Source organism: Ahaetulla prasina, chromosome 1, assembly GCF_028640845.1.
Source record: "Ahaetulla prasina isolate Xishuangbanna chromosome 1, ASM2864084v1, whole genome shotgun sequence".
NCBI classification, from domain to species: domain Eukaryota; kingdom Metazoa; phylum Chordata; class Lepidosauria; order Squamata; family Colubridae; genus Ahaetulla; species Ahaetulla prasina.
The window spans coordinates 264,021,818-264,044,835 of record NC_080539.1 but is presented as its reverse complement, the minus strand read 5'-3'; the positions used below and the strand labels follow the sequence as shown (position 1 = coordinate 264,044,835).

The following is a 23,018-nucleotide window of genomic DNA, read 5'->3' as shown; positions in this document are numbered from 1 at the left end:
AGAGATGCCGACTGGGAAGAGAATTAACAATTTTGCTTTTCTGCAAAGGGCCCATGTACCTTTGCTCCTCTTTTAAGCCTTATGGGAGGGGCCAATCATCTCCAGGCCTTACTCCCGAGTCATCTCATTTGTTTTAAGTGTTCTTGCTTCTGGCAGCTCTGCACATGCATGGACTAGGAACAGGCTCCTCTTGATCTTCTGTCCAACTCTGGAGGCTCCGTAGTCCGTGCATAACTCCCAGATGGCCCTGACTCCATCTCTGCCTTCGACGCAGAGCCCTCGTCCGAGCCTTCCCCAGACTCCAGGACTGGCCCACGTTCCACCCCAGCCTCTTCACTGTCCAACTACACTGCCAGCTCCGCAAGCTGCTGGTGGACACAACACTTCCTTGCCATGGTTGTTAAGTGAATGACTACAGTTGTTAAGTGAATCTGGCTTCACCATTGACTTTGCTTGTCAGAAGGTTGCAAAAAGGGATCACATAATTTCAGGACACTACAACCATCATAAATACAAGTTGCCAATTGTCTGAATTTTGATCGTGTGACAATGAGGGCTGCTGCAATGGTTATCAGTGTGAAAAACAGTCATAAATCGTTTTTTTTTCCCAGTGCCGTTCTCACTTCAAACGGTCACTAAATGAACTGTTGTAAGTTGAGGACAATCTTTATGTTCCTTTTGAGTGTAATTCTAATAAGCTTGGTAAGTCTTTGGCAGTTAATATATCTCATAAATAAGATCTGCTTAAGCTCTAATGTGATCTCTATGCTTGAAACATTTATTGATAGCACAATCACCTTATAATTGGTTCTTAGCTGCTATCAATAAAACAGAAGAAAGAGAACTGGATTGAGCGGTATATAATGATGTCCTGAGAAAGCTGGAAAAAGGCAGAACTGAGAGAGGATATGAATTATGGTGAGAAAGACTTGAAGGGAATGTGGAGAAATCCTAGAAGGAATGGCAAAGAGCAAAGTGGAGGACTAGGGAAAGAAGCCAGAGAAATTCATATGCAAAACTCCTCCAGAAGACCTGGCAATTAAAAGTTAGAGAAGGAAATGATTCTTGGAGATTTTACTCCTTACCTGGAAATGTATGATTAATATAGGCAGGCCATGTAGTGTTACACACAGTATCAGATGAAATTAATGATAGGAGGTGCTGCAATAGATGAGTAATAAGTCATTCTTTGAGCCAACTGATACGCTGTCAAATTAGTCCAAGTGAGCTTTAAGAAATAAAATGGCTCCCTAAACAAAGTAATTGCAGGGGATTTCATTTACTTTTAAGAAGGCAGCCTTAACCTCATGATGATATGATATGGGTGATGTTGAGGAAATTTCTTTTCCACTTTAAGTATTTAAAGAGCACCCTCTTTAATTGGCTGTTGCAAATTTAAAATAGGGTTTGGGGAAAGACAGCAGAAGAACTATTAGTCATAGAAGTTGCAATCAGCAAAAGACAATATGCCTCAGGCAGGCAAATGGAATCTACTTAGATTTTAACCATATGTATTCTCTCCGGAAGAGAGTCTGTATCTCTTACTACATTTTCAGAAGATGAGAAATGCAATTATTCAAATTTAGTTTGGCCCAAATATTTTATAGTTTGGTTTTATTATTGTCATGCTTGTCTTTACTTTCTGTATTAATTCAGTGACTGAGCACTTCACCAAAACAGAATTTCATTTCACTAAAACTGTAAATAGATGGATTGTTTAGTGCTGTCGTTTGCAGATGATATGGCGATTTGATTGCAAACACCAATAAGGTTGAAACAGGCTCATTGGGTACATAGCATCTTTCTGCAGGGAGTAGCAACAACAACTGAAGGATGGTAAGCCTAATATTACATATTTTGTATAGTTTTGTATCATTAGGCCATCTGTGTTTAAATTGTTCCCAGCTCTGATAGAATCTTTACAGTACAAAAATTAGATTTGGAGAGTAAAACAGTGGCAAGAGAGATTTTACAATTCAAGCTTTTAGGAAAAGTCCTTGAGGTAGCAAACTATGCTTCAGATGCAATACCCTCAGTGGGAAGTAAGATTCAATAATGATAGACTTTAAGGGCAATTAAAAATAATTAATTGTTGCCACAAGTTGAATTTTTGTTCATGATGCTTAGATGAACATTTTCGGGCTTCATGAATGTAGGAGGTGGAGAAAAAAATGATTCATATCAGACTCACGCCATAGGTGATTCTGAGGATAGGATAAAACTCTGAAAAGAGAGAAGATAATTTATACTGATGTAGAATTTGGCCATAAAGGAGTTTCCTCAAATGTAATAAATGTAAATAGGATGTTCAAACAAAAATAGGTGACAAGTTATCTGCAGCATCTGTTTGTAGTGAAATATCATAGTGAATTTACTGTGGAATGTTTTGATATCCTTTCCTCATTGATTCTGTTATGAAAGAGAGTTCTCTTATAAACAGGATGTAAACAAAATGTTTGCTCATGTCCTTCAGAAAGGATTTCTGCAACATATTGTGTTTTAAGGAGGTTAGGAAAGATTTCAAAAGAATTTAGAACTCTTTATTGCATAACAGTTTAAGACAGACACTTTCTCAGTTCTCTGATCCTTTCCTGTATCCTTTCTCTTTTAGGTCTTCTGGTGCTACATTATATGCCTCCCTATAAGATATATTTCAACAGACAGAAACAGTGATAAACTATTTCTTCTGATATTAGAAAGTGTTATAGTTCCAAAGATGAAACAGACCTACAAACACACATAAAGAAGATCCCAATGAAAACCACATAAGCTTATTATGAGATATGGAGAATCATCTAGAAAGTCTCTTCTTCTAGTTGTTGTCTCTAAGGTGAATTTAATCACAAGGTTTCCAGTTTTTCCCCCACTGAGCTGCTGTTTCAACATTCTGCAACATAGGAGTCTCAGCAGGTCACCACATCAAAATTACCACTCTTCTGCATTTCAGCTGAGATGGATCTTTTTCTCAATGGTGCTTAAAATTTCTAATTAAAACATCACCATCTTTGCTGTTAATTAGTTCAAAGAAAAACACAGAAATGCTCTGAAGGAACATCCTTATGTGTTGACTGGAGTTTTTCACCAGCAAGATCGTCAGCAACTTTTAAGTCCCCTACTTTAAAACTGCATCATTTAACTGTATGTGTGAATTCAGCACAATGTTTGGTCCTTGTATATTTAATTATGTTCTCTTACAGATAAATAATCAACTTTTTATTGTCTGACAGAGATGTATGAATAAGTTTGGGATTTCTAGTAAGAAGAAGAACCCTAACTTTCAACTGATACATCTGATTATTGCAGGCATCCAACTACATCAGTGTCCAATTTGATTCATGGATGAGATGGTAGCAGAGGGAGGTGGCGGTGGCAGTAACGGTTGATCAAATTAGGGTTAAATTGGCATACAAGCAACAGAAGTTGCTTGATAAAGTTTTCTTAAGTTCAGTATTGGATCACTAAAACACAGTACATAGAATTAGTTTGGTTCACACAATATCTTGGTGCCTCTCATGAATGAACTTTTTAACAATATGCACTCTTTAAATTCAAGTGTAATGATCTTCTCACCCCATAATAAGAAATAATCATGGGTAGAAAGTTCGTAACTGACATTCTTAAATAATGTCACAGTGACATTCTTAAATAATGTCCACTGTGACATTATTTAAGAATGTCAGTTACGAACTTTCTACCCATGATTATTTCTTATTATGGGGTGAGAAGATCATTACACTTGAATTTAAAGAGTTTGTGATCCTTGATCAATAATGGACAATACAACAAGAAAATCAGCTACTTTCATTATTTCAGAAATGTGTTGAAGAAGAAAATAATCAGATAGTAATCTTCAACTGAGATGTTGGATGGCAAAATGATGATTTTATGTGGTTGAAGTATGTATATATATAAGTTGTCTATGTTAACAGCACAAACGGACATCCTCACTGATAAACCTTAAAATGTTTTATAACTTACATACATCCTAAAGTTTTATGCTTAGTCTATGAATGTTTCTGCTCCAAAGAAGGTGACTGGCTGTCATAGGCAACAGGCTTGTATAATCCATTTTGTTGAGTCTGTAGCAAGAGGGCACCAAATCCCACAGGAATGGCGTTAGTCAGCACAGAAGTTGGAGCATTCAGATTATAATAAGCTGAGCAAGTATCCTTAGCTGTTATATCTTTCAGCTACCGAAATGCAAAGTCTCAAATGCTGCAGGCTAGTGCCAAGCGACTCTTTCTAATCAGCAGCCACAGTGGTTCTGAAATATCTGCATAATTGGGAATACATTTCATCAGAACCACAGCTAGTTAGAAAATAACATTTAACTCCAGATACACAGGAATTGGGTCATGCAGAATAGTTTTTACTTTCCCTGGATCAGGTTTAATTCCTACAACTTTTTTTCTAATATAATAACAAACTCCTCAAGATAAAACTGGCATTTGTTTAATTGGTTTTTATGGAATCCTTCAAAAATTGCTCTCAGTCTGTCACGGAGCTCCTTAACAATTGCTGGATAGACAATAACATCATCCATATACCTGCCTTACCTGACCTAAAGACTGATTTCATTCTTACCTGAATTTGTACTTTTCATACAATATCATTCGCCAACATTTTATTTAATTCAGCTTCCAGCATAGCATATAGTATTCCCCTCCAGTCTCAGGCAGCAGGCACAACCGACTCATCCACTATAACTATGTGAGAACATTCATTAATTCAATAGCTAAGCCTTTCGGACAAGATATTGTTTCAGTCTCACCAACTGATCCAGTTGACTCTGAGAATGAGTCTCCCTCTGAAGACTATGAAAGGAAAAGGTAGATATCTGGACAAGCAGTGGTTTGAAACCTTTTTTGATAACATACATAACATCATCAACCGTATCCAAGCCAACATCATAATAAAGCAATTGAAACACATGAAAGTGTTGGGCTGCCCATGGGTTATCTATCTATCTATCTATCTATCTATCTATCTATCTATCTATCTATCTATCTATCTATCTATCTATCTATCTATCTATCTAAACACTACATGACAGCATTTACAACAAACAAATGCCCATGAACTCCTAGTATCAGTCACCCTCTCTAACTGCTCCCCATTAATATTCACAACTTATTTTTATTCAACGTTCCCAAAATAAAGTCTTCCTCATCCTCAACGTCTATTGTTCTAAAGGCCTTTAGAAACTTTATCCTGTACACACACATTTCACATTTTGTTAACAAGATTAACATGTTTTCTTGGAGCAAATGCAATCTGTATGTCCTCATCCTCTCCCGTAATATAGATTTATATTGTTCCCTTAAATAGTGCAAAAGTCCACAAAGATTACAAAGAATTTCTGCCTGATTTGACACTATATTCTCAGTCCCATTTTAGCTACATCTTGCTGGATTTTTATCACCTTAGGCGATTAATCAAAGTATTTATAGAGATGCTATTCATGTAAGGGACTTTTTTCTTAAGTGCTTTCATATAATTTGATCGTGGTAATGCTCTATCCAGGGACGTGGTGGCTCAGTGGCTAAGATGCTGAGCTTGTTGATCGAAAGGTCGGCAGTTCAGTGGTTCAAATCCCTAGTGCTGCATAATGGGGTGAGCTCCCATTACTTGTCCCAGCTTCTGCCAACCTAGCAGTTTGAAAGCACATAAAAAATGCAAGTAAAAAAATAGGGACCACCTTTGGTAGGAAAGTAACAGCATTCCATGCGCCTTTGGCGTTGAGTCATGCCGGCCACATGACCACAGAGACGTCTTCGGACAGCGCTGTCTCTTCGCTTTGAAACGGAGATGAATACCACCCCCTAGAGTCGGGAACGACTAGCACATATGTGCAAGGGGAACCTTTACCTTACTGCTTTATCCAGTCATACTTTTATTTTTTACTATTAAGACATTCACAATGATTGGTGAATGCATTTTTTCACAACTTGATCTGCAGTGTTATCTGTTTTTAAAAGTCCTCACTCATGCTAGCTAATCCTTAGCTAATTCCCTAAGTGCTTTAATCTAGGCATCAAAAGAGTCAATAGGTACTTTTATTCTACATCCAAATTTCAACTGTTCCATCAAAACATTCCTGTGCTGAGTTAAACATTTATCCTTAGCCTCTTCAGCTTGAAATAAGCTGCCTTTTTTTCTGATAAATTTGAAAAATGAAAGTTGAACTGGAGATTCCAACAGTTTAACCCTTCAAATAGCCATCTTCTTTGCCCAGTTTGATAGGAAATCTGTAACATGTAAATACTTCCATCCACAGCTTGTACTCTGTACAACTGTCATTTGCATTGGAATTCAGAAGTTGGAGAGCAACAAGACTAGAGTGAGCTATGCTTGCCCCCAGATTCCAATGTTCATCACTGATCACTGTATTATTTCTTGGGGGATTCCAAAGAAAGATTCCAGAGTAAGATATGGTTTAGGATTCCTTTCTATATATCAAACTTAGATATAATCCTCTCAATAGTGTCTCAATTTTGTCTCCTTCTACATTCCATTCCCCTTCCCCTTCTGTCTCTTGCAATTTCTCCTGGGACTTACAGTACTGCACTACATATTCTTTAATTGGCAAAAATCCCCATAACTCTGCTAATAACTTGCAAAGTTTTAGGATTTTTAGAGTTACATAGCAAATTTGAAAAGTCTGTCTGGCTTCATCCCAGATCCAGAGTCACTCTTAGGGAAGAATGAGATACAGTTAAATAGCTGATTCATATGCTTATTAAAGATTGTGTTAGCTATATGCATTTTCTATAATTGTAGAAAATTATATATAGTAGAAAATATACATGCTTGTTCCACTTTGCTTAGAACCGTGATGGTGAACCTATGGCATGCATGGCAGAGGTGGCACGTAGAGCCCTCTCTGCTGGCATGTGTGCCATTGCCCCAGGTCAGATCTCCATGGCGTTTCTTTCGTGAGCTTCTGTTTCCCTGCAAACGGCGAAACAGCAGCTCATGAAATAAAAAGATCTTATCTCTTGCTGCCCTGCTCGTGATGGGATGCCCTTCCTCCTGCCAGCAAGCTGACCTTTGGGTCTGTGCTGCGCGTGCTTGCATGCCCACGCATGCACGTGAATACCTTTCCGTTTAGGCATGCGCGTGCATGCAATTTGGGCCCTCGATGGCTAAAAGGTTAGCCATCACTGGCTTAGAACATACGACTGTTTTGTATATCAGTGTCCTGACAGCTAGAGTTGCCATTCCTGCTTCCTAACTGTAGCAACAGACTGATAATTATTAACTTTTCTTTAGAATTGCGGGCAAATCACTTTGCAGGTTTCTTATCAAATAACATAGCAGATAAAGAGGACATTCTATATTGATCAAAAAAGCAAGTAATTTCAAATGGTACAAAGGCAAACCTGTAATTATACTAGAATGCCTCAATAACATCTGGATATTTTTACCCATAGGTATTATACATATGCTCAAGAGTTTCTTCTTATCTACTGTCTTTCAAATTCTGTTTTTCATGTGCCATTATATTATCCCGTGCTACTGACAAAAATGGCATTAGACAAGCTTCAGATAACATAAGACTCCAGATGGAGCAGAATATGCTTATATTGATGTGCACTGTAATTAACCTGCATGAACATGGTAAGTTTGGGGATTGTTCCAGCATCTTGCTTCTGGTAACTGGAGCTTAGGGTGAGAGAAGATCTGATGTTTTTATGAAGAGGTTAAAGACCTTCTTAGCATTTAAATGACTCTCCAGAAAGACATTGGAGATGATGCATTCTGATGACTGTGATAATAAATCAAAGCAATTCCCCTTAGACAATTGAAAGACCCCCTTTGGTTGAGCTATTAGAATATAAGAGAAGGAGTGGTTTGCATAGGCCAGTTTTGATCTGTGACACTTATAGACATTTGGTATAAGTTCCAAAGCAGCTTCAGCCACTCTGATGTATAATTCCCTAAGTGCATTAATCGAGGCATCTAAAGAGTCAATAGGTGCTTTTATTCTATATCCAAATTTCAACTGTTCCATCAAAACATTCCTGAACTGAGTTAAATATTTATCCTAAGCATCTTCAATTTGAGGTAAGGTGCCTTTTTCTCCTGCTCACTTATCAGCATGGCAAGTTTTGCAACTTAAGCAACACAAACTGGCAAATGCTATTCAGGTACTGTGAAGTGGTAATTCTTAGCTGCTGAAAATGCAGCTGGGCACATCATTTTAACTTTGATCTATGGCATTAGTCTTCCTTCGGAGGTTTTTATTTTCTGTCCTTTTTTTTAAGAATAAGAGAAAGAGAGAAATGTTTGGCAGTGACAGAGTTGAGAGCAACGGAATAACAGTGTAATCTCAACCCAGACCAGATAAAATGTTCAATGGAAACTTGAGCATTTCCTGTTACTTGAAACGGTTACACTGAATTCCCATCAAAGCAAAACAGAGAGTTGGGTTGGAATTAAGTTTATTGCATTTGCCAAACTAATCATCTCACTGAATAAAACAAGGATTCGTTTCATTTATAATGGGAGAAAGACAGTGGTTGTCACACTGGTTGAAACTGGGAAATTAAGCAAGAACCTTATCGTCTCCTTCTCAGAAAGAATTGTGAGGAACCAGGTTTTGGAACAGCAGCAAGAAATGTGGCACAGAGTGCAAAGCAGAGAAAAGATTATTTGAATTTAAAGTCAGAGCAAAGGCTTGAAAGCAAATATATACACACCACTAGGCACCGAGGTGAGAGGAACTAGTGATGGTGCAAGAGTATGAATTTGCAAAACAGTGAAATCATAAATGCATAAATATTGTGCTGTTTGAAACACGGCAAGTCTGTGCACAAGTGCGCAACGTGGGAGAAAACTGAGAGTGCCACGTATTCCAAAGGCAAGCAAGCAGCAAGCTGGCTGGTTATAAAAGAGTGTTTAGAAGATGAAAGATTTCATAGGAAAAGAGGTGTTGAGTCAGCATATTGTTCAGTGAGGGCTAGGAAGAAAAAGTGGAAGGGAAGTTCTTACCACATTTAGAAAGTCTCCCAGTCATCAACTCCATACAGTTAGTGGTGTCTAGATCATAAGGGTGGAAAGAGGAGGAAGGGAAAAATATAAAAAAAAAATGATTTCCAGAGCTCCATGTATATGGTAGCAAGATAACAAAATTATTTCCTTGAGCAGAAAGCATATTATACGGGCACGGCATAGCTGCCTCAGATTCTGAGTTTTCTTCTCTGATTAGCGCTATAAAAGTATTTCAAAATCAGCACTCCAGCATGAAGTAAACCTTTTCTCTGTTACATTTCTCCTGTCTAATATTGATGTTATAATAAACATGCAAACATTGGCAATTAGAATGTTAATCTTGATTCATTTCAGACAAATGTTGTAAATATCCTTGCCATCAGAAATATAAACGAAGGATTTTAAATACATGTTTTGATGTTTACAACACAGAATTGTGTTTCCAATCCTACGTGAATTGTTGCATTTATTATAGAACATAAACACACAAAAAAGGAATAAAAGATTTTGCTAGGCTGTTAACACAGGGAAGTTCCTTCAGATCTGGAGAACTTAAACTTAGCCAGATCAAATCAATGCACCTAACATGATGATCAAAGCATTCTACAACAAAAAGGGGGGGAAAAATACTGCATGCCAAATTCTGTGGTCCCATTTCTCACCCAATGCCTGGACTATTAATAATAAGACATTTTGATGTTTTCCAAGTGTGTGTGTGTGTGTGTGTGTATAACTGTTCTTTGGATTAAGTTAGTGCTGCCAGCAACTTACTGCTAGAACTGCTGTAAACACATCTATAATTAAAAGAGATGGAACTAATCTCAGTCCAAAGGATGAAACAGCTGTTCTTCCAGGCATATGCTTTTCACACACATGGCAGAAAAATAAAGGACTGTTAGATTTGCAGTAGCGTGGAGGGAGAGAACTAGATATTTTGAATTGGGTCAGGGTTTCCTTAATAGTAGCCTAGCCATGGCAAAATGGTCTGAACGTTGTATAGCTATAACTATATTTTGACACAAATTGAACTTTGCAGTTTGCAGGTTATGAACGATAAGATGGCCACAGAAACAATGGGCCATCTTAAGGGTATCTTTATTTGGTAGCACAAATAAAGATATTGCTGTCTACGCCTGCTTACAACTTGGTGTTAGCTTAAGCTGGAAAGTACAATTAAATATATTGCATTTCCTTCCCATCTAGTGCTCTTTTGCCCCATTTTCCTCTTTTTCAAGCTTGATGCAAAATTAAAATAGTCTTTTTATTAGGTATTTTAGAAAACATGCTCCATCATAATCATGGCAAAAAACATTCTTTTGAACATGATTCTAAATTATTTAATTAACACAAAGTTCCATTTGGTAATTATTTTGCCCTTTTTGGCTTCTTAGCCTGTAGTACAAGTTTTGCACCATTTCTGCTGTAGCTACTACTGCCTCAGCAAGTCATTATCTGGTATTTCTTGGCCATAATAAGTAGTTTAGAATTATTTATATACTTAAATAATTTATATGGCTGCCCATTTCAGAGCTTAAAACTCTAGCTACAAACAGCAATCTGGGATGCTCGAAGTTAAACAATACCTCATAAAAGCTTCATCAGTCATTTGTTATTATAGAAATGGCCAGTACTTATTAAATATATAAAGCAAAAAGTTGAGGTTTTAACTCTATTTTGTATCCCACTGCACCAAAAAAAGTTAGAAGTCAACTGCTTTTTTTCTCTCCTCTTCTTCCCTTGCACCCATTTTCCCTTCTTTTCCTTCCCCTATTTTCTTATTATCTTTGTTTCCATTTTTATTTTATATTATAATAAACTTCATTTTTAAAAAAAAAAATAAAAGCTATATCAGCAGTAGAGTTCATCAGAATTTCAGGGAGGGCTGGTTTCACAGTGCAGGTGTTGCTGCTGAGAAAGCAGGATTCCTGGGTCCAACAAGGTGACTGTGCAAAGTTACATAGAAGTAAATTGATTTGGAAGTGATTGGGTACTTTTTGAGGGGAGGGTGGGAAGGAATGGAGAATTCTCCAAAACCTGAAAAGATTCCATTCAGGTAAGTGCCCCACCATCAAGTTCACTTATTTTTCCAAAGATTCAGATTTTACCTGAAGGGGAAATCTGTGTTAAAAATTATTTAAACTTATTCCTAACATTCTTGACTATATTTCAACTTTTCTCATAAAATAATCCCCAAGAGGGATTAGCACTGCCCAAGCTATGTGAGGGATATTTATTTATGTATTAAATTTATATGCCACCCATCTCACAGTTGGAGGGACTCTGGGAAAATATATTCTAGCATCCTCATTCTTGTGTAGGTTATAAGCATGCTGGCAGAAATGGTTGAGTTAGCATGGTCTACTGCTGTGATGGTGAACCTATGGCATGCGTGCCACAAGTGGCATGCATAACCATATCAGTAGGCACATGAGCTCAGCTCCAGCGTGCATGTTTGCGTCAGCCAGCTGATTTTTGGGTCTTCTGGGTCCACCAGAAGTAGGGAAACAGGCTGTTTCCTGCCTCCAAAGGGCCTGGGTGGAGGGGGGGAAGGCCCATTTTTCTCTCTCACCTGGCTCCAGAGCCTCTCTAGGAGTCTCTGGAGGCTGAGGACAGCAAAAAATGTCACTTCCTGTCCAACTGGAGGGCCTCCAAGGAGCCGTTTCTGGCCTCCGGAGGGCCTCCGGGGGTGGGGAGGCAGTTTTCGCCCTCCCAAGACTCATAGAGAGGCTCTGGAGCCAGGTGAGAGAGAAAAACAGGCCATCGCGTGCCAGGAGCGGGGGGGGGGGGAGTCACACGTACATGCACGGGGTGGGGCACATAGAATTATGGGTGTGGGCATGCACGCACGTGACCCCACCTCCTGGCACACGATGGCAAAAGGTTAGCCATCACTGGTCTAGGGTTAAGGTGGCTCTAGAATCTCTACTTATTTATTGCATGTTGGGGAGTGTAATTTTGGTCCAAGCAATTATGTGGCTTTTAGTATGTCTTTAATGTACTTTTAATATATGTATTGAACTATCACATGACACAAAAGTCTTCTTGGAGCTGAATAGCCTCAACTCAATCCAGTACCTCTGGGGGGAAAAAAGCTTATATTTTTTAAGGGAAGAACAGGAAAGCAGAAAGAAAAGTATGCATTAAATGAACTTGGAGCAAGAAGTGCAATTGGACTGACTATAAAGCAAATAGCATCTCAAAAAACTATACATGAAGAAAAACTGTGTGGTTTTTAAGAATCAGCTGAGAAAGAATACACTTTTTACAATATATACAGTATATATTTGTGCAAGCCAAGAATTTAACAAAAATAAAGAATTTTATTTAAAAAGTTATGGGAAAGTTTGCCAGCAATGTTGCTGTAACAATGTATTTTTATGGAATCCAGTCATTAGAGGAGAAACAAAGGCAACCCTCTGAAAGGCAGATGATGGAGACCAGCAGCAGAAGCCTATTGCCTTCACATCTGGCATACAGTCCTACAGAAAGCAAGCCTTTACTATGAAATTTTGGATCAAAATAATGTTCAACTATGGATGCTAAAACTGGAAACTCATTCAATATAGCAATAGCACTTAGACTTATATACCGCTTCACAGTGCTTTACAGCTCTATCTAAGCTGTTTACAGAGTCAGCCTATTGCCCCCAACAATTTGGGTCCTCATTTTACCCACCTTGGAAGGGTGGAAGGCTGAGTCAGCCTTGAGCCTGGTGGGATTTGAACTGCCAAATTGCAGGCAGCCGGCAGGCAGCAGAAGTAGCCTGCAATACTGCACTCTAACCATTGTGCCTCCACGGCTCAATATCCTGATAGATTTTCAGTTTTTCAGTAATCAAATGAAAGGTGAACTCTGTCTACACTCTGTGTACACATGCAGTGAGATAGTGTTAGGCTTAAAGTGGTAAAATATATTGTGGATGTAGCCTTTCCCTTCATGTCTAAACTCCATGAAAGCAGAAAACTCCCCTGAAAACTATTCAGAAGAATCCCAATCTGCTGCAGACACTTAATTTCTTTGAAATATCTATGAACGTGTTATGTCAAATATGCAGTTTCATACAATGTTTTTATACAAGCAATCAAGGGCATTTATAAGCCATTCCAGGGTCTTTCTAGGACTGTACCACCCATTGTTTGTTTTAATGTTAGAATCTATATCTGTTTCAATATGTTACTCTAATGTAAAATAACATTCCAATTTAAAACTAATCGTTCTGGTGTCCTCAGTGTGCCCATTGACTCTTGATCGGTGTGTTAGGAAAAAAATCCAGGTTTAGTTACACCCTGGATATACTACAGGAGTAGCACCTGGGGAGATTGAGGCTACTTCTCCACTGATGCAGTGATACATCAGGGAAAATCTTTCATTTCTAGAGACTGCTTAGAACCAAGTCCCATGAAATAATATTTCACTTTCTGATCTGGTTGCCTCCAAGTCTGAATTCTTACATTCCTGTTATGGGAACATTTATATTTACCTTCTATAAACAACATTATTTTTATTGGCTTTGATGGCACTTTTACTTCATAAATTCTGAATAATTGCATCTATTCTATTAATAAATAACCCTCGGATTAAATTCCCAATGTAAAAAAGTTAGAAACAATAGATTCCTGAATTTATATAGAGAATTGCCAATTAAACAAGATTATTTTTCAAATCACAGAACATTAAAAACCCACTAATCAGAATGTTCACCATTTAAATTGCAGAAATATTACATGAATGAATCATCATATAAACTTGTTTAAATATATCATTGTCTAATTAGGGCACTTCCCAACAAGCCATTTGTACCAGTTCAGGCTCTCTTCTGAACCGCATTCCTATAAGGTATAACAATATTTGTGTTATACTGATAACAGTATTTGTGAAGTGGTCTTTTTTTTCCTGGTTGCATGTTGGTTTATTTGAAACCAGAGAAAAAGTCACTCCCCCCCACACCTTGCTATACCTCTTCAGAGTTTGGGGGCAATTCCTTTCCCCCCCTGAAAGAAATCCTGGTCTCACCCTGCTTCCTGGTAATGAACTTTTAACATCGTATTTCTGACATCTGCCCATAGGTAGGAGTGACCATGTATTTCCTGTCCTTGGAAATCTACATCCCTTGGAAAGAAGGTTTATGATATTTTCTCCTCCCAGCATTTCAAGGTTACCAGAAGTCTCATATTTTGAAAAGAGTGGGGAATCAAAACAGTGGTGAGATAAAAGAGCTCTTCAGATTACCTAACTATTCCTAAAAACACCATTAGTTATGAGCAACCTGAAGAAACCAATTTTCCCTTATCATCAATCTGCTTCTCAATTCTTTTGCTTGCACTACTGTAGGAGCAAAAGAGGTTTTAATGCTACAATTTGAAGAGAAAATAATTCAATTAACAGGTCTAGAAGAAGGTATACCTTGTCTGTCACCACACACTCATTGTCAACTTTCCTATATTTCTGGTACTTGGGAATAATACTCAAAAAGTTTAGAAGCTACCATAGATTACCATGGTAGAGGAGAGGGAATTAGATTGAGTAATATTTACTTTATGAAAGAACCATATAGAAAGTTAATATATTCATAAAGCCTGCTGGTAGAGAGACAAGGTCACAATTCATATTAATTGAAACATTATTTGTTTTGCAAACATAACCTTTTACTAATTGGCATAAAGTTAGGCAGATACCTTTTCAGTCCAAAGCTTTAAGGATTTCTGAGAGCAAAAACTGCATTCCATGGGTCAAGATTCCGATGATGATAAAATCATTTCTGCAATTAATTTCTATAGGCTTATTTTATTGTTATCTCTATATTCTGCCTTTTGTTCAGTCGTCCAAGGCAACTTACATAGGGGTCTCTCTTCCCTTTTACCTTCACCATAGTAATCCTCTGAGGTAGTTTCACCAAAGACACCCAGTGAGTTTCCATGGCTGACACTGGACTTGACCTTAGGTTTCCCCAATTCCAGAGAAACTACTGAACCCTGATACCACACCGATTCTCCTAAAGCATTGATCCAGATGAATTTAGATAAAAAGTAATAAGCAAAGTAAGTTCCAAGAAGCAGGAATGAGAATGAAGACAGTACTTAAATGGAATACGAAGGTGTGACACACCAACACACCACTGAAATGAGATGCATGTAGAGAAAAACCTGATGACCACCAACACAGATGTGGACTTGCAAAGAATGAGAAACCACAGAGACCAGTCCTGTTCTGAAACCCAGGTGAGCCAGTTTAATAAGCTGGGTCAGGAGAATTAGCCAAGGATCACCTCCCTGAAGTCACAAGTCCCTGCTGGCAGTGTTACAACTAGAGACAACATTCACAGGTATATCACCTAGGCAGGAGGGTGCATTTATTGATATACATTATATTAGCTTATTCCCTTTCACAGTATAGTTTATTCATATAGAATATCCAATCATTCATCTAATTGGAAAAATGAGGAACACTATTTTGTTAAAAAATAAGTTCTCCAAGCCTCTTTAAGAGGGTAGAACCAGATGAAGTAATAACAACTAATGCGTCTTTTTAATGTAAATAATGGTTCCTCATAGACTATGAATTGGTTATCAATTACTTAGGCTGAAAAAACATCCTGCTAAACTGAATATGGTCATTATTTCCTGAATAAGAAGATGGTGTTGGAATAATCATTCTTTCATATGATTAGTCAACACTCATCTGGCACTGATTAAGGGATTAATTCTTTATCAGTCCTCTCCCATTTCAATATAACTATCCTGTTTCCCCCAAAATAAGACATCCCCTGATAATAAGCCCAATCGGGCTTTTGAGCACATGGCAATAAGGCCAAGCACTTATTTCAGGGCTCAAAAAAATATAAGACAGGGTCTTATTATCAGGGAAACATGGTAGCAAGCTATATTCCTTGGAAAGTGTCTTTTTGTGACACCTTTCTTGATTATCGCTCTTATTCAATTATACCTGCACTTTTGTTATAACTTAAAATTGTGGCTGCATGCAAAATGCTTGTTTCTTGTCAAGAATTCTAACCAGCCAGACGTTTGTTTTAATGTGAATTCACATGGTGTGGCAGCTGTTCATTAACTTTATTAGGTATCAACTGCACATGGGAAGTTCATTCTCTGCAGTCACTGGCCAAAACTTTTAAGATTATAATGCTGTCTAGCAGTAAGGCCAAAATTTGGTGCAAGGAAACAGTCTGGTCAGGCTAAAGTGTCATTGGACAGGAAATCAATAAGCAATCATTCTGCAATGTTAATTTAGTGGATTCTATCCTAAATCACTTTCCTGTGATTCATTAGACATTCCTTTCTCTTTTACTAACATGAACAATTATATATATAAAAAATCTATATATGTATGTACATATACATACACTATTTGCCCATAGTTAAACAGCACACATTTTGCACATAAAAGATACTAGATTGGCTTATATGTGAATGGCTGGAAAAAACTATGCTTAAAACCTAATATATCAATTGAGGAAGCTGAAGAAAAGGATACAATATAAACAACTTCCAATTATCTAAAAGTTGCAATATTTTGAATATCTTAACATAACATAACAACAGAGTTGGAAGTTGGAAGTCTTGTAAGTTTTTTTTCCTATTCCAGCTCTCAGTTTCAGATACTGTTTATCCCCTTTCATTTTCATATTACATTTGCCTCCAAATGCTTACATAAATTATCTGAAAAGGTTAGGCTTGTCACTAATGTATGGAGAAATCTCTTATTTCCCTAAGCATAGGAAAATGAAAAAAAAAAGAGAGAGAGAGAGAGAGAGGTTCCATTTAGATCGATGCCTTACTGTATTTTGGAACTATTTAATCACATTTCCCCCATATTCTCCCTGTTAACAAATATCACCTAGAGTCATTTTGTTTGGGAATAGCAAAATTTACTTTTTTGGGGGGAGGGAATTTGTGGGGGGGGGACTTTTAGAATGTGAAGAACAGGATTTGAAGAAGGCTAGAGAGGTTAGAAGAAATTGCAGGGACAAAATTTTGTTAGTAAGGCTTTCAGGGAATGTGTCATCCCATTAAGAGAAAAAAACAAAGAGAGCAAAGACAAACTCCTTCTGTCTTTCCTCAATGATTTTAAGTTTAGAGAGCAGAGAAAATGGCACATCTGATTCTTCAATACGAGTTCCTTCCAAAAATTAATCTTGCTTTAAGCTTCCAGGTATTCCCACCTGCTTTCAAAATTCTATTTCTTTAGGAACTAAATTAAATCATTGCTTAATTTTGTTTAAAAAATAATTGAATAAGGCCATTTTGTATGATGTTTCAAAGCATGTCTGTATATTGGACAGATCATTAGAAGGATACAAATAGCTGATGACACTTCCTGTGAAACAGGGACAGATGGCTCTTAGGGCAGGGCAGGGCAGGGCAGGGCCATGGGGAGGAATGAATTTAGGAAATGAGAATTGTTGCAAGGCAGGCAGGGGTAGTGCAAATGGGAGGGAGGTGCTGTGGTGTCTTATTGGTTGGTCTGAATGAAATTAGTTTTCAAGTGCAATGTGACGTTGAAAGGTGCTTCCGGTTCATGCCCTTGCGTGAAGCAAAGATAAGCTTTGGAAGCAACTTACCTGATAATTGTTGCACTGATGGCTGGTCATGTGTGCTTAACAATTGTGCCTGAATGGTTTCTACTACTCTCTTAAAGCGACGGCTTGGACCTATCAAAAGAGATGTTATACTGTAAGATAAGGCAGAATATCTCAGAATGTTGAGTGTCAGGGAAGAGGTAAGAAAAAGCCTATTTCTTTAATTTTTCCATTCAGATTCCTTCCTTCCTTCCTTCCTTCCTTCCTTCCTTCCTTCCTTCCTTCCTTCCTTCCTTCCTTCCCTTCCCTTCCCTTCCCTTCCCTTCCCTTCCTTCCTTGTTCTGATCACTGCATTATCCATCTCCCTGCCAAGATATTATTGGTAACAAACCAGTATATAGACATGATTTACTATTAGTATATTTGGTAGTACAGTATTTCTTCCACCTTTAGCTTTCTTACCACGCTAGCCCCTGCCTCTCTATTTAATAAATTTATCCTCTTTCCCTTTTTAATTCTCGCTTCCAGAATTCTTGTATCTCACTTCTCCCAAAGGTGCTTTTTCAAAAGGCAGCTGGACTTTGCTTGCTTTTCCTTGAAGATGTTTCCCTTTTCATCCAAGAAGCTTCTTCACTTCTGACAGTCAGAACTAAAGAAGCTTCTTGGAGGAGAAGCAAAACGTCTTCACAGAAAACAAAAGGGAAGTCCACAGGGGTGAGTTCTACTTACCTTTACTACCAGTTTGCAAAGGGAGCATGTGTGCGCATGCGCAGATTGCCAAATATGATGTCAGGATGGGGGGGGGCAGAGCCTCCTGCTGATTTTACTACCGGTTCTCAAGAACTGGACAGAACCGGGAGCAACCCACCACTGGAAGTCCAGTTCCCTTTTGAAAAAGCACCTTTGGGACAAACATGACGTGGATGACTGAGAATCTCCATAGAAATGTATCTCACTTCTTTTGTTCATATGACATCACATTGTTCTTTGAGATCTTTCTTTTTCTCTCTTTTTGATCTAGTTAGTAAAAATGACCAGTTCTCTAGATGTTATACCTTGCTTGGGTGGTATCAATATAAAAGTTAATAGCAATAGTTGATGAGAGATCTAATAAAATTATACATTGTTTAATCTTACTAAAGCTTCTACTTTCCTTTATTAATCTTGTTGGTTTGTCTGTAGGTTCCTACACATTTTTAGCTGTTTTCCATAAAGAGGATGTTGGTTCATTTTAGGGATTTTGAATAGATTTTGTCACCAACATAAGCCAATCTGTATATTAAAGAACAAACTATGTTTTAATTACAACTAGCATAATTTATTAGCCAAGAAACTAAACACACAATATGACTCATTATTGTGTGAACTGGGAGAGAAAAAAGCAATATGATATTTTTTAAGTGAATAGGTTCAAAATGTGAGTAACAAACAGAGATTATGTCTACCAAGAATATTCCATGCCACTTGAACTATATATTAAGCCTGTGAAGTGCTTGATAATCCACCCAATCCCTGAAACTTTAAGAAGGCCATAAAATTAGTTTTATTGAGTGTCAGTACTGGTCAAGCTCATCGCTGTGTATACTAGTACACAAAGTTTTATGGAGTTCTAAGACATTTCAATTAATCTCTCTTATTTCAAGTATTAAAAAACATCAGCTTTCCTCTTTTTAATTTATTTTTTACATAAGCCTAACAATTTGATTCTTTGGGGAAACACTAAATTCTACATGATTGATATATTAAACTACCCAACCTATACAAATTATTTATTTCCATGTGTCCATAAGATAATGATTATACACTAGAAAATGGAAGCAATTACATATTTTGAACACTCAGAGTACTCTATTTGAATATTTTCGCATTAACGTGTTGAAGCAACTAGCCATATTTGAAGTAGACCTTTCTTCCTATCTACATTCTCCACAGAAACCCAGATAGCAGGTTTGAGACAATTATTTATTTCTTCTAGCTTTATTTAAAATAAATAAATAAAAAATATTTATCAGTTACCTGATAAAAGTGTAAAAGTGACGGAGTAGATCCCATTCTCTTTCTGGGCCTCCCCACCTTCTGTGTATGTAATGTCTACCTGGAACTTCACTGGCTTCTGGAAGACAGCAGGGCCTCCTGTGGACTTGTACTCTGCCCGGAAGCTTGTTTGGGAGATGACACTATGACTGAGACTGGGAATCTAGACCGAATGAAATGACAGTTCAGAAACAAATCCTGCTAGCACAATAGGATCAACTTTGAAAAGCTTCCCCGCCCCCACACCTTACAGTTTGAAAGGGGATGGAAGAACATTTTTCTGTTAATTCTGAAATAATTGGTAATGAACTTCTCATTAACTCATTTTATGGTTGTTTAAGAATTGGATAGGCCTGCCACATATATTGATATGTTTAAAAAAACTATTCAAGCTATATATATCAGGGGTGAAATCCAGCAGGTTCTGGAGATTTTGAACAGTTTGGAGAACCGGCAGCGGAAATTTTGAGTAGTTCGGAGAACCGGCAAATATTACCTCTGGTTGGTCCCAGAGTGGGGTGGGAATGGAGATTTTGCAATTTCCTTCCCTCAGGAGTAGGGAAGGTATGGGGATTTTGCAGTATCTTTCCCCTGGAATAGGCTGGAAATGGAGATTTTGCAGTATCCTTCCCCTGCCATGCCCACCAAGCCACACCCACAGAACTGGTAGTAAAAAACATTGGATTTCACCACTGATATAGATCGTTTATATTTTTTTAAAAAATTGCTTTCCTTCACTGGGACCTCTCACCATCCAATTATAATGCAACATTTAAGATGCCTACAGTACCTATCTTTTCTAATTTATATACAATTTCAGCTCCACCGCCGAATATGATTGGCAAAAAAGTACTATTGACGCTTCACAGTTGCTTTTTTTTCCATTTCCATCTTTTGTTTTGAAATGGCTTGTTTCCTCCATTTCTGGCCCTTTAATACGTTGCTTTCTTTTCTCTAGTTATGAACAGAGCATTCTTGAGCCAAGTCTTAATTAGCCAATTTTTGTTCCTTATGGGATGGTAATAATTACTGGCTTCTTCTTTGCAGAGAAATTATCATCTGAATTATTATAATTGAATGAGTTTGATTGCAAAATTTCTTTTGAATATATGTGGGCCAAAAAAAAGAGAGAGAGAGAGAGAGAGAGAGAGAAGAAAAGAAAGAACTGTAGCTGTAAGAAAGAAATATGTTTCTCTTCAGGAAAAAAATAGAAACTACGCAATTATGAAATATGTGGATAAACAAGCAAATAAGGAGGAACTAATTAAAAGTAAAGAACACAAACAAGCAGCATTTTTTAAAAAAGGGGGCTGGAAAGCAACTACACAATCCATATAAAGATGGGATCTTGGTTCACTGAAATGAGATCTTGTTTGCAGAGTTCTCATACTAGACTCTCCAAGGAGTGTTTAATTATGTGCCACACTAAACCACTTTTTAAATTCCATGTGGCACCACCCAGTGTCCTTCTCTGGGTTTAGAAATGAAGCATTTGGGTTGCATACATCCAAGACTATACCCTAGATTGGAAATAATACAGAACCAATCCCGGAATAAGGCAATTACAAACCACTTCCAGATTGTTGCCAAGAAAGGTACACAGATGTTCCACAACAGACAAATTAGACTTTGATAAAGACTTAACCTTTATTGTGGAAAAGTAGGTCATTTATGGGTGAGAGACCATGTCTTGTTTTGGATGTTTATTCATCCAACTGAATGGGATGTTTGCCTTTAACTTTATATACTCACCGACAGAAATGCATGTACTATATCAGCCTTGATAGAACTCAGTGGTTTGTCCTTAATAACCACAAAGATCTGTTCTTCTTTCTCTAGGTTGATAAAATTACCAAACCAGGATTTTTTGGCAAGCCTGAATATACATGTGATGAGAAAGAGAAAGAAAAAAAAAACAGGAAAAGACCAATAAAAATTAGGAACACCACAGAATTGTACTATAGGTCTTTCTACATCACAAAACAGGTGTATTTTTTTCAGCCATGTCCCGTTGACATAGGTTTCATCTCATCTTCAGCCCACAAATGAATCTGACTTAATTTTTTTTTAAATGTAACACTTCTAAAGTAGCATTTGTTGTGACACAATCCAAGGGCAGCCTCACAATACCATACAAGCTATTTCACTTTGTCACCCTCTATCTTGGAGGGACATCAGGTGATTGCAGTAATGGAAATATAGGCATCATAGGGAAGACTGCGACTGAAAATGGAAATAGCAAATTGCATGTGAGTGTAGTTTTCATACAACTTAAATTGGCTAAGATTTCATTCCAGAGACCTTGGGACTATCCTTATCACCTAGTACAGGGGTCTGCAAACTTGGCTCTTTTAAGACTTGTGGACTTGAGGAACTCTGGGAGTTGAAGTCCACAAGTCTTAAAAGAGCCAAGTTTGCAGACCCCTGATCTAGTATGATGTCATTCACTATGTCAAAAAAACTTGTAGTTACACCTCAAATTTTCACGGGTCAAAAATCAGAAAAGGAAGGCTTAGTATTATTTGTGTAAATGTAGTAGTGCACATTAATAATGGATATTATGGCTGTGAGAAAGCTTTATGAGAAAGAAAAGGCAGCTGGTTAAAGAAAAACACTGGTAGTACCCTTTGGGGCTATTCCTTAAAAGCCTGTCCATAGTTCATGCATCTTTTGCTGGTCCAGGGTCCTCTAACAGCTATGGTTTTTCTACCCCCTGCTCTCCCAAAACTCTGGGAACACATAAAACTAGTAATGGCACCGTGGATTAGTAACTACCCTGTTTTCCCCAAAATAAGACATCCCCCGATAATAAGGCTTTTGAGCGCAATAAGGCCAAGTGCTTATTTCAGGGTTCAGAAAAATATAAGACAGGGTCTTATTTTTGAGGGTATTTAGTACTCATACATCCCTCTATAGACAAAATGAAAACTAGTTTATTTGGTATGTGTGTGTGTAAAAGGAAAGACACATTAAAAAAGAGCATGCACACATTCATCTCTCCCTCTCTCTCCCCTATCCTGCCTGACAAAATAAAACAATTATAGTTTGGTAAATCTCTCCCTCTTTTGCCATAATAGAGGGCTGAGAAAATTAAGCAGAATTGCTCAAAATATCCACAAGCCAAAGGGCCATTTATTTAAGCAGGTTTTTAAGAAATCTGGAGTAGAGCAAAGAGGGGACTCTACATATTTGATTTGATCATGGCTTTTTGAAATATACTACTCGATTCAGGAAGCCTCAGAGCACTCAAAGCATATTAAGAAACTTTGCTGAATCTGTTTTCAGATTCCTCACCCTCTACCCACACACATTAAATCAGTGGTGACTCTTAAAAACCACATAGATACTATTTTCTCCAGGCCAATCCATATATATGTGCATAAAAACCACTTATTCCTATGGGGCTTCTGCCAATCTTAAGACCACTTATATATTACTATCTCCCAACAGAAATGTA

General features: G+C 37.6%; 1 protein-coding gene across 1 annotated transcript in view; it reads right to left on the bottom strand.

The window, feature by feature from the left end:
• Window positions 1–23,018, bottom strand: part of BRSK2 (BR serine/threonine kinase 2) — a 495,391-nt gene that overhangs the window by 14,301 nt on the left and 458,072 nt on the right. Inside the window, exons 16-18 of the mRNA XM_058157640.1 lie at window positions 21,314–21,437; window positions 19,544–19,724; window positions 17,570–17,659 (exon numbers count right to left, since the gene is read on the bottom strand). Of these exons, the coding sequence (XP_058013623.1) occupies window positions 17,570–17,659; window positions 19,544–19,724; window positions 21,314–21,437 (395 nt within the window). The remainder of the gene's footprint in view (window positions 1–17,569; window positions 17,660–19,543; window positions 19,725–21,313; window positions 21,438–23,018) is intronic.